General features: G+C 40.1%; 1 protein-coding gene across 4 annotated transcripts in view; it reads left to right on the top strand.

Annotated features, from left to right (window-relative positions):
- Positions 1-19,838, top strand: part of PDE1C (phosphodiesterase 1C) — a 492,809-nt gene that overhangs the window by 437,204 nt on the left and 35,767 nt on the right. For all 4 annotated transcript variants that reach the window (XM_046670213.1, XM_046670216.1, XM_046670215.1 and 1 more), the window contains 3 exons: positions 990-1,165; positions 9,932-10,162; positions 16,481-16,558. In XM_046670213.1, coding sequence (XP_046526169.1) covers positions 990-1,165; positions 9,932-10,162; positions 16,481-16,558 — 485 coding nt within the window. The remainder of the gene's footprint in view (positions 1-989; positions 1,166-9,931; positions 10,163-16,480; positions 16,559-19,838) is intronic.

Genomic DNA, 19,838 nt, shown 5'->3' with positions numbered 1-19,838 from the left:
TATTCATGGTACTACTGTTAGTGGTACCTGGGCTTTGACATGAGAAAGGAAAGAAATAAAGCAAATAGAAAAAAGAGAAGAAACGAGCAAGAGAAGGAATAAATAGGGAAAAGAGAAGGCAAGAGGAATATTAAGACAGTGGGACCCTAGAGATGCTCAAGGTAGATGGATTCAGTCAAGGCTGCTAACAAGGAGGACTGACGCCCCCTGCTGAGTCCCACAGCCCCACAGCTCTGCAGCACTGGGCTGAAACGTCCTCTACTTATCTGCTCAGCCTTAGTTGTCATTCGGTGGGTTTCCATTCATGTCAGTCACTGCTTTAGCCACCTAAAAGTGTGTGGTACTTCTTTAAATTTACCCAGAAGGATGACACTTTCCCTATTTGCAAAGTTGCCTATGTTAAAGATTACAGTAATGTTCATATTTACAAAAGGTCTCTTGCACAACTGATCTCCCACAATCTCCAAGCCATCTGTGCCTCTCCACCTCCCCCTAGGAACGTAAGGAAATCACCTTCCCCTGGCCTTGGGGATCCTGGAATCAGAGGCACCCAAGTACAGGGGGAAGTGGAGCTGGAGAGAAAGAGGACCAAGTGGTTGGGTAACTTGGAATCATGGTCATTGTGGAAGCGGGTGGGTGAACTGTGGAACCAAGTAGAAGTCTAAGTTCAAATTAGTTAATTTCAGAGAGTAGAGAACAAAAAATTCATGTGAGTGGATCCTAGTCATATTGAAAAAGAGAAGAGACCAAGCAACAGAAAAGAAATATGGAAATATTTCATGAGGCCAAAATCTTGATTTTTTTCCTGCTGAAGATACAGAATTTCCCACCGGTCACATATGGAAAATAAGATAATCACAAGCCTCAGGACCCAGGAATTTCACAGCAATAACTTGACGAGCACTAACTGCTCCTCTCATGGGCTTCCTCGTTGGCATACATTGTCAAACATTAACCTTCCTCTTTGGTGTGGTATTTTTGTCCTCCAGTTTGAACAACATCAGTTCGGCAGATGCCAAGCGATCAGGCGTCAAGAGCACTGGCTCAGAAGGAAGTGCCCCGATCAACAATTCTGTCATCCCTGTTGACTATAAGAGTTTTAAAGCCACGTGGACTGAGGTGGTGCACATCAACCGGGAGCGATGGAGGGCCAAGGTGCCCAAAGGTAACATGCCCCCGGGTTATCTTCCAGGAGACCTGTCCAAACCACTCAGCACCCACTCCAAAACAAGCTTTGCCACCCCTGATTTTAGGTGTTGCAAATGAATCACAATCTTAGGATATAGATTCAAATTGCTGAAAGTTAGAAGCTACTATCTTTTGCTCTTCATTCTATCTGAAACTCAAGGATGATAGAATGGTGCACACAGCCAAGCTTTTTGACAGCATGACCTTTGTGCTACATGACTGAACTCCTTTTCTTGGGATGAAGATTCTACAGAGGATGGGTGTTGTTATTTCTTGGTTTCTGCTGAACCATCTTGTCACTATCATTTCATGTCATGTGGCACAATTATGAGGCTTTTATTCCTTTTTTTATTTAAGTAAAGCCTGGCTGGCAGCCACCTCTGCCATTGTACTCGGATAGAAGGAGCTTTCATTTCCTCACATGCATTTGTATCTTCCGTTCATGTTCACAATGTCCCTTCAGTCATCTCAGACTCGTCTTCTGAGATGAAGGTAACTTGCAGGTGAACAGAAATTCACTGAAGCAAACATCATCAAAATTCAGATCAGAAAAGTTGTGACTCTTGGTACTATACACAAGATACGATTGAAGTGCATTTGTTTCTTGAAAGCTGACGTTCCTTTGTTCACGTGTGCGTTTGTGTTTATTGAGCATGTGTTACACGATCAACACACCCTACATGCTCGTGCTATCGTCTAGGTCAGGACACATACCTGGGAGAAGGGATATGAAGCTGTGAGGCCTGATTCCAGGGAGGGACACAGTCCTGGATGGCTCTTGGTGCCCAGTGAGGGGCTGATCCCAGTGGATTTTGTGGAGGTGAGCCTTCAACAACGCTTTTTGCTAACATCTATCAAGTGCCTACTGTGTGTCAGGCTCTGTGCTCCAAGAAGGGTGCAGGGATGAGTAATATACATCCTTGTTCTCAAAGCTGCTAGTCTCTTGTGGGGAGGGAACGTTACTATAGAGTTTCTGTCAAAGGAATAAGAGGAGTTCGGTCAAGGCCTTGCACTCATCGCCAGCACCCACAGGCTCTGAGCCCCAGATCCTTATAGCAACAGGCAAGGAGAATTTTAGCCCCAGACACAACACCCCACACTTTTATCCACCCTGTGTCCATGGAAGTGAGAAAAAGGGTGGGAGTAGCCAGGCAGAGCATGTTCTGGCAGTCTTAATCCCTCATATATTGGGGGGCTACTTCTAGAGTGGGAGAGAAGAGACCTCACTGTTGGAATTATTCAAAGGCCAATTATTCAACCACTGTGACTTGTCCACAAAATCCTATCCAAGTGGCTGCTCATTTCAGGTAGGGCAAAGGGTTTATATTTATGGCACTTTTGAGGCATAATTGGGCCTTATCATTTTGGGACAGATGTTGCACCCTGAGCTGTGGAGGGAGCCCACGCCTCTTCCGTATTTTAATTTTAGCCTCTCAGTCTATTCATATACTTTAGACATTGAAATCCTCCTTGTTGGCAGGCATTGCAAGCAGCGACGGCAGCTACTGCATCGTCTCAAAAGAAGCACACTCATAATCAATTACACTCATTACACTTGAAAATCCAATTCCTGACAACACGCAATTTGAAGAGGTACTTCAAAATAATTTGTTTGCAATTATCTGCCTTCCTAAAATTACCCTCTGAAACTGATCACCTTGGGGAGCATTAAACAGTTTCTTTTCCAAGGGAAAACTGGCCCTTTAAAAATAACTGATAAATAAGTGCTAATGATTCTAAACTCTGTTAGGTATGCTGATAGAGATATGCTTAAGCTATTTTGGAAGAACAAAGGGGCTTATTGCTAATCCTGCTTGGAGTGTGTGGGAAGGCATCTTGTAACCAGGTCTTGAAGGATGCCTGGGGTTAAGCCCTGAAGGAGGGATTGTATTTGGAAACGGGGAATAAGGAGAAAGGGGATGGATGAAGGCACAGAGACTGAGTTATTTGTATTTTGTGAGAGGATGGTTTAGGTATCAAAGCAAATTTCCATCAGTGGGGAAAGGGGAGAATTGAATCTCTATTTGCCCTGTGTGCTCCTTGACCAATTCAGGTAGATTCTTTGAGAAGATTCCCTTTTGGGGATGATAATACGTATCATGGAGTTGATGCAAACAATGGAAATAATGCACATAAAGCACTGAAAACAAAACCTGCATGTGGTTAGTGCCTGATACTTGGTAGCTGTTATTTTAACACATTGGAAAAGAAAGTTAGAGGTGCGAGTGCAAAGTTGAGATGATGTGTTAAGAAAAAAAACTATAATATTTTATATCATTTTCAGCCTCCTTAGTAATGCTGTCGGCTGGTTGGCAGGTTTTAAGAAATTCAGTTGGCATCTGTTTTTCTGCTGGTGTCCAGTTTGTACTAGATTATTCCAGGCTGTTCTACTCATTGTTCTTTTTTTTTTTTTTAAAGATTGGCACCTGGGCTAACAACTATTGCCAATCTTTTTTTTTTTCTGTTTTTATCTCCTCAAACCCCTCTTGTACACAGTTGTATATCTTAGTTGCACATCCTTCTAGTTGTGGGATGTGGGACGCTGCCTCAACGTGGCCTCACGAGCAGTGCCATGTCCGCGCCCAGGATCCGAACCCTGGGCCACTGCAGTGGAGCGCGCAAACTTAACCACTCAGCCACATAGCCGGCCCATACTCATTGTTCTTTTTCACCAGAAAACTCTGATTTCAAGAGAGCCTGCCCTGCACGGGGCACTTGAACATATGTTGTTATTGAATTGATGAGAAATGGGATTGGATCTAAAATCTTGGTTTTATTAACCTACTTGATTTGCAAAGCTAGTTGTTAGGAAAGATTAAACCAACATTTTTTTACAGCTCTTATGGCTGAAAATCATTATTCCGTTACAAAGATGTGTAGGAATAACAATTTGCAAGACTGATCAATATTGATCAATTTGCATGCAGTATTTAATACTTTTCAAACATTTTTTTCTGGTATAAGAATAATATGTGTTTAGGTTACAGGGCTGAAATATAAGTAAAATATATAAAGAAGAAAATAAAAGTCACTCATAACCTCTCCAGCCAGATAAAACTATTGTTGAAATTCTGACATAATTCTTTTTGATTTATTATGCATATATATAAGTAAAAATTTTCCCCATAAATTGAGATCATAGTATAATATTGTCTTGTATTTTACTCTTCTATTTCTATTTTGAGCATTTTATTCTGATACTGAATATTCTTAGAAAGTATGATTTTTTTTTTTAAAGATTGGCTCCTAAGCTAACAACTGTTGCCAATCTTTTTTTTCGTTTTCTACATTTTCTCCCCAAATCACCCCAGTATATAGTTGTGTATTTTACTTGTGGGTCCTTTTAGTTGTGGCATGTGGGACACCGCCTCAGCATGGCCTGACGAGTGGTGCCCTGTCTGCGCCCAGGATCCGAACCAGTGAAACCCTGGGTCACCGAAGCGGAGTGCGCAAACTTAACCACTCAGCCATGGGGCCAGCCCCAGAAAGTATGATTTAAATAGTTACATTGTGCATAATATCATAGTTGAACCACTCGGTTTTTACCGAGCATTTTGGTTTTCAGGTCTTCATTATTGTATACAGATGGTCCCTGACTTACAATGATTTGACTTAATTTTTCAGCTTTACAATGATGCAAAAGTGATAAGCAGTCATTAGAAACCATACTTCGAATTTTGGTCTTTTCCCGGCTCACGATATGCGATACAGTACTATCTTGTGATGCAAGGCAGCAGCAGTGAGCCACAGCTCCCAGTCAGCAACGGGATCACGAGAGTGAACAACGAAAGCACTTACAACCATCTGTCCCCATTCGACCATTCTGTTTTCACTTTCAGTACAGTATGCAATAAATTACATAAGATTCAACACTTTATTATAAAATAGGCTTTGTGTTAGATGACTTTGCCCAACTGGAAGCTAATGTAAGTATTCTGAGCATGTAGGCTAGGCTATGATGTTTGGTAGGTTAGTTGTGTTAAATGCATTTTTGACTCACAATATTTTCAAGTTACAATGGGTTTATAGGGACGTAACCCCATCATAAGTCGAGGAAGATCTGTATAAGATTGTTATGAACATACAAGTTTAAAAGTCTTTGAGCCTACCTCTATTTATCTGGGATAAATTTCTAGATGTTGAATTCCTCTGTCAAAGTAGATGAAAAATTTTAAAGCTTTTGATATAAGTTATCAAATTCCGCTTTGGAAATTTTTTTTTTTTTAACCAGTGTTTTCTCCCAGTAGAAGTATAGGGAGAGTACCTATTTCCCTATATTTTTCCTTTCTTCATGTTTCCCATTAGGATGTTTATATTTTTATTATTGATTCATAATAACTCTTTATACATTAAGGATGGTAATTCTTCAGTTGACAAAATATCTTTCAATTTCTGCCCTACCTCAGTTTTCATATGCCTTTTAAGTTTGCTTATAATCTGTTTTTATACATCCTATTTTTATTTCACTAAAGATTACCTTTACATTTATTATTGAGTTATGTCTCTATCAATGTAGATGTCAAATAGTATATAATGATACTCCTTTGCAAATACTGAGAAATTTATTGGATTTTTACTTTATTTCCTCTGTCATTACTCAGTTTTTATTGAAATGATATGAGATTTCAATCTAGGTGATTATAAGCAAATTGTTATTTTATAATTAACTTATCCTTTAATATTATTTTTAATATTTGCATCAAGTTTTATATCTACCTTAACAATTATTTTTATTTAACACTAAGATTTACTGGTTTTATTGTACTTCATTAACATGTTTTCTCGTTCTTGAGTTTTTAATATTGATTGAATTTTTCTGTCAGTTGGAGCACTTCTTTGGCTGAAACTTTCAGAAAGGTCTTGTCGGAATACCTTCTGAGTCCTGAGAAGCATAGAAATACCTTTCTGTTGTTCTTATATATAATTGAGAGTTGTCTATTCAAAATTCATATAGTATTTTGGTTGTTTTTTTTTCATGAGTCAATTTCTCTCGTTTTCTTTTTCTCTCCTTGTTTGTGGGTAGTTTAAATAGGCATTTCAGAAAATTATATCAAGGGACAACTAGCCCAATACCATTTCTATCCAGGAGCCTATGGTATCATTATTCCAAAAGACAAATTAAATGGAGAAATCAATGTATTTCTCCAAGACTGCGCAGACACTCAAGGTGGGGTGGAACCAGCTCTCAGGAAGAATGTAGCTTGTGGATCCTGAGGGCTCTGCTCTACCTTAACTCTATAGCTGCCTGCTTTTGGCCACTTTCATAATGAGTCAGTCACATCATCACAGATGGTCTAAAATGGAAATAAAGAAGAAGTGGGATCAAGCTACGATGTTTGGTTCCTGCTAGTCTAGAAGCCTATGAGTACCAGAGGTGTTAGATCTAAGACCTGAAAGTTAATCCTCTCTCTATATGTCATCATTGGAACCTGTTAGCACGTACAAATTAATTGTGCTCTTCCCTCCTTTTTCCCGTCGTAGGAAAGTTTTATGTGTCTTAATAATTTCACTCAGAAGATATAAAGGAATCTGGTACAGCAGAGCAGTTGTACCTCCTGTAAATTTGTTTTCTTTTTTCTATGTTTGCTTGTTTTTGTCTACTTATTTTAAGTAGTACCACTGGGCGCTGATGGCTGATCACACTGATATCAGATATTTCATAGATACAAGAAAGAGACAGAAGTAGAGTAGAGAAGTTGAAGAACATTGGGGAGTCACCGTTGGGAACACAATTGCTGCAGGAAAAGGAATCATGTAGTGGGGCAGGCTCATACTGGATCTGACTATGATGTCAGAAGAGCTACCATTCGTTAATCTAAACGTGAATTGCCTGCTGTCAGCTGTAGTTGAGCAAAAATGGATTTGTTTCTGAGATGTACCCCCCCGCACCAGTTTTTTTTTGCTAGAGTTTCCATAGAAAATTGGTCTGACTCAGTTGTCAGATGAATTTTTCTTGCCCAGATAATATTTTATGCTCTGTTGTAGCAAACCGCAGTTTAACACCTTCAGCTTTTATCAAAATTACTTTTAACTTGGGGATATTTTGAATGTTGAAAGTTTGCTACAGATTCACTGGAGGTTCTGGGAGGGGATTATAAATCATTTTACCTGATGCCTGAGTATGAGTGAATTCTCCTCCCCTTTGCCTCAGTTTCCCTCTCTATAGTAAGCACAGTCATCTTTTTACTCACTGAATTAGTGGTTAGGGAAATTAACATTTGTCAAATGACTAACTCCTCTGGATAGGACTTCAGACTGTGTACACTTTCCATATTTTACACCAGTCTAGATTGCTGACAATGGAATATGTGCAAGTCAGGTTCATTGGCAGATAAGGTGAATCACACCCGTTGTGTGCTTCATTTAGTCAACGAATACTCCATGAGCATCTGATATGTTCCAGGCACTGTACCAAGCATTGGGAATTCAGTGATGGAGATGACGTTTGACCTTTGTCCTTGGGACACTACAGAAGGATGGGGGAAGTCTGGATGAACTTTCTAGGGGCCCACAGTCTGCTGAGAATGCCGTCTCACCATCTTTTTCTTCAAGGGCATTCTTTTACTCTTTGGTTGTATCTTTCTTGTATCTTTCTGTAAAAGTCAGAAGACATTATACTATATATGCACATAATTATGTTATTTTGTAGAAACATCTTTCCTTATCTTTTCATTGTAAATTATAAATACATCCTTTTGGAAAGTAGAATGTCACAAAACACTGAATGGCAAACATTTAAAATTTAAATCAATGCTTGACAACACAATCAATGCTTGTGTGTTAGAATCATCTGGAGAGCATTTAAAATATCCTATTCTTGCCCCTTTCCCTCCAGCATCTGATTTAATTTGTCTGGAGTGAGGCCAGGGCATTGGTTTGGTTGTGTGGATGGATAAATCAATGAAAGGATGAATAAAAACTTCATAATATAGTAAGGAGGACATCTGAGCCAGGGAACTATAGGGACAGGAAAAGTAAAATGAACCCAGAGATCACAGACAGCCACAAAATGCAATGCCATACAGCCCAGGAACATGTGTACCTGGACCACGTTTCGGCTTTGTACCCTTTAGCAGCCAAAACAAAGAGAAACGAACACATGCATAACCACTCTGGTGCCCATTAGGTTAAAAACAAAACTTTTTGTCTGTGAAAGCCAGCTTTTTTCAGGGCCAAGACTAACCAAGGGAAGTAAAGAGGACCCCTGATAATGAGGTGTGGGACATTTTGAACACATCTAAGGACAAAATGCAATAATGCTTTTCATAATGGAGATTGATGGCTCAGTCTGGAAGGCCTTTTAAGTGAATTAAATGCTAAATGGGATGAATCTTTAGACTGAAGGCAGGACTGGTCTGTTAGGTGCCTTCCATTTATGTCACTTCCTACAACGCAGCTCCACTTTATTGCCTCCAAGGCCCTGAATGATGTCAACCCTGCCTATCCTTGGTCATTTGACCACATCGTCTGTTACTAACTAACTTTGCTAAATTTATGTTAGCTTTACTGGCTAACTCAATGTCTCTTGAATATACCAAGCTCATTCCCACCCCATGGTCTTATGTTTTTTCTTTCCTCTGCCTAGAATTTCCTCTGATTACTGCATGGCTAGCAATTCATCATTTAGGATTTGGTCAAATGTCACCTTCTTCAGCTCCTTATGCAATGCCACCTCCCTCCCTATCCTGATCACGTTCCATCATATTACTCTGCTTTACTTTTTTGCAAAGCCCTTTCACCATCTAAAATTATCTCAGTGGTTTGTTTGCTTAATAACGGTCTTCTCTGCTCCATAAGTCTTATTGCTTGCTGCTATCTTCCCAGTGCCTAAAATGTGCTCGACATGTAGCTGCTCAATAAATATTAGTTGAATGAATGAACCAATTTTTTCATGAATGCTTGGCCATAGGCACTTATGCTGTGTTTTTGGTTAAACATAAAGCCAGACCCTTTCATAGTCAACTGAATTGGAAATAAGGCTGACATTGTCTCAGTAAGGAAGAAAACACAGACCAGGGTAGCAGGCCAAACTAAAGGCCACCTCTCATCTTGTGGACGGTTTGAAGACCGTGTTTTTGTCAGCCTTAATTATCCTCTTCCTACTTTTCAATTCACAAACAGTGGCCTGAAAGTGTATTGTTCTCATGGTGTTTATTTTCCCTTTTTTTTTTTTGTAATCAATTGTTTATGTTTAAACTCCAGATCCGAAGCAAATGTACATGAAACTCCAATTTTTACTGTGGCTGTGGGCAATTTTCATAATGTCTCTGAGCCTCGATTCCACATTTGTAAATTAGGGTTACCATATTAGTAGCTACCACATAAAGTTGTTTCGAGAATGAGAGGAAGTAATCCTTGAAAAGCACTTAGCTTAATCCCTGATATGGAGGACACACTCAAGAGAAGCTATTGATCATAATAATAATATTAATAATGCCAGTTACAATATTGGTTTATTAATTATTATTATCCTTATTATTACTTCTTCCCTGCTTCTTCTTCTAATCCACTGTTTTCACAAATGACATCAGTATGAACTGGTTTTATTGGTTTTCTGTATATACATACCAATCTGACTTGAATTAACCAAAAATATATCCCAAACACTCAGTAAACACCTTGGGTCATTTTAGTGTATTAATTCCCAGTGCAAATACTTGCTTTTGTTCAAAGAGGCAATTCTCCTAATGTCCTGACCTCTTTTTATCTTTTCTATGCCTTTCCTAACTTGCCACGGCTGCAGAGGAGAAGGCCAAGAAGGAAGCGGAGGAAAAGGATCGCCTGGCCGCAGAGGAGAAGCAGAAGGAAATGGAAGCCAAAAGCCAGGCTGAAGAAGGCGCAGCTGGCAAAGCTGAGAGAAAGACGTCTGGTGAAACTAAGAATCAAGTCAGTGGAACCCGCACAAACAAAAGCGACAACCCTCGTGGGAAAAATTCCAAAGCGGAGAAGTCTTCAGGAGAAAAGCAACAGAATGGTGAGTGGAACTGTGCTGGTGAAAGGCTCTTTTTGGGCTGTTAAGGACATGATGAATGGAAACTGGCAAACAACTGCCCCTCTGAGGACAGTTCACTGGGCGGGGCTTCCCTGATCAGCCAGCTGCTGCTGATTCACCTCACGGGGCTGTGGATCCCGTTAGGATCCCAGCAAAAGCAGCCAGAAGCTTGCTTGGGCCATTCTCTCCGGGGAGATTAATTCCTTTCGGGCCCTTCCCAGCTGTCCTGGAGACTCTAGCCAGTGTCTGTCTACCCACTGGGTAAATTAGTATTAACAATCCCAGCACATTCCTGAGTGCTTACTGCCAAAATGGGTGAGTGGAAAGTCAGGCTTCCCTTATGCACCATTCCCCTAGCAGGGCCGGGCTGCAGGTCTGCCTAAGGTCTCTTCCTGCAGTAGATGTCTACACATCTGTAGGTGAATAAATGCACATTAGGGTCACCTTGGACCGAAGGGTTTCCTCGGATGCAGGGCTTTCAGTTTTAAAACCAGAAAAGTTCCAGGCGAACTGGGATGAGCTGCTCACCATCTTGTGCATACAGTTGATGATTTCTTATATTTAATGAAACAAATATGTCCTGGTTAACAACTGTGTGCCAAGCACTGTGGTTGGCACTGAGATTTTAGAAATAGAAAGGCCACAAGAAGTCCACAGTCTCACAGGGGATATGGACATCCTCAGAAATAATGCTGAGCAAGTAATGGTGGTGGCATGGCACATAAAATGCCCAAAGGACAGGTGCAAAAAAGAGGCATTGGCTTTGTTGGGTCTGGAGGTTGCAGGATGGAGTAAATGTCAAAGGAAGCTTCAAGAGGAGGTGATTGATGTCTGAGCTGGCTTTTAAATGCTGAGCAGAGCAGATGGGAGGCAGGGACTTCTCACCAGAGAGAGCAAGAAGAGCGAAGGCGCAGGGGCGTGGAGTTGGTTACCCTGTTTTCAGAAGAACAAGAAGTTCAGAGTCTCTGGAGCTTTCAATTGCCAGGTTGTGGCAAGGTAATTCAGCAGCCCAGCAGACCTGGAGTCAAGTCACAGCTATGCCTCTCACTTCTTGGTGGCCTGGGCCAAATTCCTTACTTTCCACTGCCTCTGTAAAATGTGCATAATAATACCTGCTCACAGCAGGGGCCACTTGTGAACTTCTAATGATAATGATGATAGCAAAAACAACAAAGACAATAAAACGACTAGAATAGCATTTATTGACTATCCATCAGATGCTGTTTTAAGTTCTCTCTTTACATCTTCATTCTCTTACCTGCCTGGCAGGGCCGGGTGATCTACTCTGAACCATGCTCTACTATTATCCTAGATAGCCTGGGTAATTAGAAATGCGGAGAAAGTGCTATAGCGCGACACTCTCCCATTATTTTTTACAGTTAATATATATAGCATGTAGAGTCAGAAAACAATATTCTAATACACATAATAATGATAATGGCTCCTATCATGTTCTAAGAACTTTGCATAAATTCCCTCAGATAACCCCCGTGACACCCCAGGAGACAGGGAAGGCTGTCATCTGACTTGTCCAGCCCCTCAGCAGCCTGGTTCTAGAGACTGTTGATAACTAGTTTGCTTTGTATTCAAGTGCATCGTAGTCCAGAAAATACGTTCAGTTCAATACGAATTTATGATACACCTGCTGGAGTTTTAGAGGGCAGTGCAAAACACCCCACTGCCCCTCCTGAGGTCAAAACCAACTGAGAAGGAGGTGCTGGAATCAGAGAGTCAGTGATCAAAATGTCAGCTCCACTGCACCTGGAGCTGAACTGGAAAATGCGGACCTGGTCAGCTGAGCATGGGCCTCTTCACACGTCTGCCCTGAACTGAGCTGAGCAAACCAGACGCTGACAGAGCAGCGGGCTCAGGAGGTGTCCCCTCACCTCCATCCTAGCACCCGGCAGGCTACTTCTGCAGGGACAGAAAAGGTGTGTGTCTCGTGGAAAACACATCTCAAAGACGGCTGGGGACTGGAGAAATGGGCTGAGCTGTGCATACTCAACTCCTCCTTCTATATGAGTCTCTCCTTCCCACGGGAGCACTATGTAAGGGCTGGTGAGAGAAGCAAGATGTGTTTCTTCCCTACTTTTTTCTTTTAGGGAAGTGGGTTAAAAATGTCTTTCCTTTAATAAAAACAGCCATTATAATATCATTAACATTTATTGAATGCGTGACAGGTGCCAGAGAGTGTACATGAAATTTTACCTACATTAAATCATTTAAAAATCCTAATAAAGGGCCCATCCATTGGCATAGTGCTTAAGTTCATGCATTCCGCTTTGGCGACCCAGGGTTTGCTAGTGTGGGTCCTGGGCGTGAACCTATGCAATACTTATCAAACCATGCTGTGACAGGCATCCCACATATAAAATAGAGTAAGGTGGGCATGGATGTTAGCTCAGGGCCACTCTTCCTCAGCAAAAAAAAAAAAAAAAAAAAGAGGATTGGCAGTGGGTGTTAGCTTAGGAACAACTCTGTGAGGTAGATAGACTCCTTTACGTTTTCTGATGTGGAAACTGACTCAGAGAGGTTATGTCACTTGTTTGAGGTCAAGCAACCACCAAGTAGAGATTTCAGGTCAAATTCAGGTCTATATGAGTCCAAATTCTATATTCCATAACCAGCATGTCCCTATTATTTGCAAGTTTCCTACTCTCTCCTATTGAGGAGAGTAGGAAATCAGAGAAATATTGAAACTTAGCTCCTGTCCACAAGAAGCTTATAATCTGTTTATTCCAGGGGATGTCACACCTTTTCTGTAAAGGACCAGGTAGTAAATATTTTAGGCCCTGTGGACCATTCAGTGTCTGTTGCAACTACTTCACACTGCCATTTTCTCACAAAAGCAGCCACAGATCGTATGTAAACAAATGAGCGTGGCTGTGTTCTAATGAAACTTTATTTATGAAAATTCAAATATGAATTCTATATAATTTTCATGTCATTAAATATTCTTCTCTCTCTTTTTTTAGCCATTTAATAATATAAAAAGCATTCTTAGTTTATGGGCCACATAGGACCAGGCATTGGGGCCAGGTTTGGCCCATGGGCCATAGTATGCCACCCCCTGGTCTGGTCAAGGAGAGAAACCATTGAAACCAAGGCCGGTCACGAAGAAGCTCATCAATTCTACAAGAGAGGTTTAAATGAACACCCAGAGAGGGCAGAGGTGGCAATAAGTTATTTTGAAGACAATTAGGGGGAAAGCCTGAAAGAAACAAACAGAAGCCTCAGTCTTCAACTAGGTTGGGTTGATTTCACAGCTGTGTTTATTTCCCAAAGTGAGCGATAATGTACCATTTCTCTTAAAAATTAAGTATTAAATAAGAAGTGGGAAAAGAAATCAATTTAGAGCAATAATAAGAAAGGCTAATGGTGGTGCGGGACTGTGTTACAGCAGCCTAATTAAAATGATTTATAACTGCCCAGAAAGACTCTCTTGTTTCCCCCTGTTTATTGAATAACAGCTCACATTGGCCATTACTCCATATATAACCTGTGGGAAATTGCCTAATGGATTGTGTTCAGGGAACATCATCAGACAAACATGTGTCACTTTCCCAGCACCCCTCTTTGTGGTCGCCTAAAATACTTCCAGGATAGAGCTGAAGAACATTGGTTAAGTGGAGTTCTATAGGTTTAGTCTCCTATCAGCAATTATGGGATCCCCTAAGCTTTGTTCTCCATCAAGGCACATCCTCTCTCAGCCTCCCCAACACTGACTGAGGAGAAGGCATTCTGCCATGGGCTGCTGGCTAGCATCCAGCAAATAAAACTGCTCCTGCTGACTCCTGGAAAACATCCTGTTCTTGCTGCAGCTGTGGGTAAAGCTCCAGTCCAGGGAAACGTTGAAGGTTTGAAGTATTGTGAAGGTTCATTTAGGAAAGAAAGATCCTTTTCCTGCAGGGAATTAATTTGACAAGAGGGCTTAAGATCCTTGAGTCTGTCTCTGGCGTCCTTGAAACAGGAAAAGCCAGTAGTTTCTGAACTGATTCGTGGGCCCTCCAAAGGAATCCATCTGTTGGCCAGTGGTGGTGGTGAAAAGTGATGATCACGTCCTTCACTTAAGCTCCTCCTGCTTGTGCCCTGGCCAGAGTCAACTCCGCTTCTCCTTAGTCCCTCCGGCCAGTTCATCTCATTTCAGAATCAACAAAAAGAGGAAACTTGGAGCCTTTATTGACTCCTGACTTAGCTTGGGCTTTGTCAAATCCCATTAAAAGTATTTGCTTTGTAGAATACATCACAACCCAGAATGGTCTTGAATTATCCATAGGTAATCATTTTGTTGTAAGTCTGTAGGCCAAAGGCATTTAGGAGATGGCAATGGTAAACAGAAGCCTGAAATCTAAAATTTACGCTTCATCAGGAAGCTGCAAAATATAATAGTTGGGAGGTTAGCCTTGAGAACCAGCCTCATCTGTGTATACTGTAGTAGATTACTCTCTCTGTGCCTCAGGTTCCATAGCCGTACAATGGAGATGATGATACGAGTTTCACATCTATTCTCCGCAAGTTGCTTTAAGCAGAATCACTTTGTCGAAAGATCAGTTGGCCATTTGTCCAAAAACTGTCAGACAGATGTCTTAAACCAGATCTGCAGTGGCCAACCAGAGCAGTTTTGCTGCTAGAGGGAGATGCACATGCAAGGTTAGGGGCAGTGGTGGGGCCCAGGTGGTGTGAGAAACAGGCGGGCGGGCAGGCCACTGCACTCAGTGCAGCTGGACTGACCAATGTGTGACAGAATGGCTGCAGGGAAGTCGAGGAAAAACTCAAACTTGAAAAACATCTACAATCATTTGATGAGATTGTTATTCAGCAAATTGATCATTTAGTGAATTAATCTTTGATGAATCCGCCCACTATCAGTAATACTACCTCCAAAATGGGGTTGTTATAAGAATTTAATGAAATGATGCACGCAGCATTTAGCACGCTGCCTGGCACAAGGAAAACAAAAAAGATACTGTCTTGCTCCTACCTTGGAGCACTGCTCACTCCTTCCTGGTTGCAACATTGTTAGGGTCTTTTTGCTTCACTAAGTACCAGTATTTTAGTAGCTAATGTATTTCTTGGCTTTATGCAGGCTAAAAAGAAAGCTGCTGTTAGTAAGATTGGTGAGAAAAATATTCAAAACTTGAGAATGAGGCTAGGGGAGGGGGTACCATGACCTTTCAAGGTCACACTGGCATACAGTTGAACAGACCTGCCCGAGAATTATTTAATTGTCTATCTTAGACAAGGGTCAGCAAAGTTTTTCTGTGTAGGCTCAGGTAGTAAATATTCGTGGCCTTGCACGTCTCTGTTGTAACTATTCACCTCTACTGTTATAGCATGAAAGCAGCCACAGACAAGGTATAAATGAACATGTGTGGCTATGTTCCAATAGAACTTTATTTCCAAAAACAGATAGCAAGCCAGATTAGCCCACGCGCCATAATTTGCTGACCCCCTTTTTAGGAGAACATGACTGTATTTAACTTTGTCATTTACTGTTTGAATCAAGCCTAGATACTGTGAAGTTATGTGCCAACTTGTAGATTTTTGACTGGTAGAGGCGATAACCCCAAAGGTTGTGGTTTTATTGCCCTGTGGAACATAACCAATTTTGTCTCTAACCTAGTAATGTTATTTGAACATATTTCTAAAATGCCTCTAAAAACCCATTTCCTTGAAGGCTCTTGGGACCATCCTAACTATCTCCCTGGTTCCATCATAAATGAATTAAGTAAGTTTTTGACACATGTTCATTCTATATTTGTATGCATGGTGTTTATTAACTTTTACAAATTGCATTTTGACCAGCTCATTAGTTAGAATATCATTTATAGCTCCGTTTTATAGTAACGACTGTCACTGCCAGATTTCACATTCAATACCTTAAATAAAGTTGTCCTTATCTTAAGCCTGTAAAGTAGGTATTATTACCCACATTTTGCAGATAAGAAGACTGCAGCACATAGAGGCTAAAGAGCAATTAATTGATATAACTTACATTTCACCCAAGTTTTTCCTCACTCCACAGCCTAATCATAAAGCTGAATTGCCTTTCTTGGAAAATAAACACTATTGACTTAAGTACAACCCTGTTTAATGGGAAGTTTCAGTCTTAATTTCTGGGTCATAATCCAATTTCCAGGACCTAATATGTGGTGAAAAGAGATATTTATACTCAGACATGTACCCCCTCATGACTAAAATTATACTGTACTTCTTTTTTTCCCTTCACAGGTTTAAAGATATTTATAACTTCCCCCTTAGCTGTATGCATATACTGTTTCTCATGTTTGTTACTTTCAGGTGACTTGAAAGATGGTAAAAATAAGACGGAAAAGAAGGATCAATCAAATGTCGGAAATGATTCAAAGAAAACAGATGGTAAGAGCAAAATTCCCATTACATTTTTCAATTAATTGTGCAATTTAATGCAATCTTGTTATAATTACACCTATAATTGAAATTGTGGTTGTTAATATATTCTTATCTTATACCCTGAAAAAACACTTCACTACATTTAAAGAGTACTATTCTCCCTTTTTCAATAATTTACGAATTATTGTTGTCTCTCTTCTCTTCCACCATACTTTCTCCATCACAAATGCATTCTATACCCTTTTTTTTCCCACTTGCCATTTTTCACTTTGAACTTTATAAAAAGTTGATTCTGGACTTGCTGACTATAATGGAATGAAATACGAATCTTTGATAGTGAATTGTGCAGCATAAATGGGAAATGGTCCACGTTTTTCCTTTTCGCATTTTTTACCTTTAATAGATTATTACTTTTGGCAAAAACAAAAACAGAAATCTGTTCCGTGTCATCATTATGTTGAGAGGCCTACGTACTGGGGAACATGCATAGCTATAGAATATTGTTTGATCAGCAAGAGTAAGTCTTAAAGGCAAGCTTTGAATGACAATCCCAAACCAGTTAGAGTGAACCTGCATTGTAATGCGCTTCATGAGCACTGCTTGTACTTTTCATAAACAGCATTCCACTCTTTCTAAAACCTGAAGATTCAAATTATATTACCTTCTAAACGTTGAGCTATCAGATTGAGAAAACTACTTTCACCTTTTATATAAATCTGTTTCAGTTGTAACATGGGTTCGTTCCTAGTTATTCCTTCATTCATGTATATAATATTAAACTAAAAATGAAAGTTTCTTGGGAGTGGTTTTTGTTAGAGTCCCAGACTCGCTTTGAATCGTATCTCCCTGGAGACATTGTATTGGATGCTAAGCTGTTTGAATGGTTTGGTTATGATGCCATTGAAGAACGAATGCTGGGTAGTCAGGTCAAGGAATCAGAAGAAATGTGAACACACTCCTCACACATCTGTTAATAGAGGAAACAGCCCCTTTAGCTTTTATCTCTAAACCTTTGTGATATGCTCTCTTTACTCGTATGCATGAAATCCGTTCTCAAACTTTCCTTTAAGATCATTCAAATAATTCACTCCACGTGTCTTATCACATAATATTTGGGTAACACACGTGTAGATTTTCAGGAAATTTTTTATGCCATCAGAAACCACTTACCTAATAAGTATACCCTCTTTGAATGATTGTGACTAAGATGTGAGGTACACAGAGATAAAATAGAATTCAAAATGACAGTCTCTTAGCCAGACTCTGTCAGGGGTAACATTTGTTCAAATACCAGAGGCTTTTTGCCAGATATCATTCGACACAAGTCAAGGTACCACAAACAAGAACATATACAGTAGGGGAGAACGATGTTGACTATAACCCCAATACCTGGACACCTGGACCATCCTATATCCAGTGACTAGCCCATCTGAATTCCTACAGCATAAAAGCCCAGAATAAACTGAATCTCAAATCTTTAGCATGGGGTCTTGAATCTTGTTGAGTTTTGTACTGTGCTGCAAATATCTGTTATAATGTCATGTGGGCATTGTGGATTGAATTTTATTGTCTTCATTAAGTCTTTTTGTTTTGTATTTTTTTAACTGACTTTTCCCCAAGTATTTAAAATAATTAAATGGTTTGTGGCAAGGGGTGATGAAATAGATATTATGTTCTATTATACAAGTAAGTGTAAAGCTTGATTATTTAACGAGCAGGATTCTTGATCCCATAGGGCAGTGAACAGAATGCAGTAAATAAAGAAGAGATATTTTCTGATGTCTATCCCTTTTTCCCTCCGTAACACCAACCTTCCACTTCTTCAAATGGGGTCTGGTGTGTCCACATACTTGCAAGTTTGTACACAAACTTGGGCATGAACAACTTTGTATTTTAATTTCATTGATGGACTAACATGACATCAGTCATTATCATTGCTTTGATCTCATCAGGACTTAGATAATTGGGCTTTAGCTACTTGTGCTATCTCTGCCCCAAATCTTTCCTAGAACTAAAGGTAATTCTTGGTTACATGAAGTGGAAAAGAATTTGATCAGTCTCACCTACCCCTTCCCACCGTGGTCGTTAAAACTCTTTATTTTAGAAAATTTTTAAAAGGATACATATGTAGATCTGTGGATATATTGATTTTTAAAAACTAGGAACAACCAGAGACACATTTTGAGCATTTCTTTTTAATGGATCCTATTACATCTTATGACCAGAGGGAGTCAATTTAACTGTTTTTAATGTCCTTACCTCTGATCCAACCCTTGGGAACCAATGGTGACCAGCTCTGTCTAATTTTTGAGAGGGAATATCCAAACATAATTCAGTGCCCAGTGTGATCAAACCCACTATGGTTTTAAGTTTCAACATTGTATGCGTTCAGAAAGAAACCCATTGGAAACTGGACCGCAGTTGGTTATTCTCAAACACCAATGAGCTTAGGCATGCACAGAGGGAAGGAGCATGTGCTGAAGAGTAAATTATATTCTGGCATAATGAACACATTGCAGTTGTACATTATCTCTGTCAGGCTACTGAGGTACTCTTTGGTACCTGCAGCACTAATTTTCTAACTGACTTCAAAGAATGAATGTCCTTTGAAAATACCTTGTTTACTCTTAGGGAGAAATGTACTAACATGAAAAGATTGGGTCTGTGAGCCAAGAGTCTCTCAGGGCCTAGACTTTTATTGTGTCATTGGGAGACTTATGGGGTACCATATTAAAGATCATTTTCAGTGTGTTTAGTCATGTTTGAAACAGTATAACCTCTTGGGCATGCCGTAATTTTTTTATAGTTGTCCAGAAGTATGAACTTGTCCTTAACTTTACTTGACTACATTAGCAGAGATATAAGAGATAGCCACTGTTTGTGTCACTCAAAAGATTGATTATAATTAGGCCCTGCAGGGTTATTTGCCAAGTCCCAGGAAGGGAGTTCAGCAGGAACTTCTCCTTCATTGAATGTTCTGGGAATTGGGTTGTATAAAGATTTTGGTTCATAAAATTTAAAAGTCAGTCGTGAAGAGTGGAAAGAGTGGGCAAAAGACAATGTATGGGACATCTGCTTCTGCCAAAGAGGATTAACAAGAATTAGATTTAGCCATCCACCTGAAACAACAAACAGAAAAGACAAGATGTGTGGAGGAATAGTTTTCAAGATACTGGACATCAAGAAATGAAGGACAGTGATCTCTGAGAGACAGGAAACCAATGAAGTGAGCCCTACAACTGCCCCAGCTTGCTGCCTTAAGAGGGTTCCCAGGTAGCAGAGGGAG

This window comes from Equus quagga, chromosome 8, assembly GCF_021613505.1.
Source record: "Equus quagga isolate Etosha38 chromosome 8, UCLA_HA_Equagga_1.0, whole genome shotgun sequence".
NCBI classification, from domain to species: domain Eukaryota; kingdom Metazoa; phylum Chordata; class Mammalia; order Perissodactyla; family Equidae; genus Equus; species Equus quagga.
The sequence above is the reverse complement of the archived record's forward strand: the minus strand, read 5'-3'. Positions and strand labels throughout refer to the sequence as shown.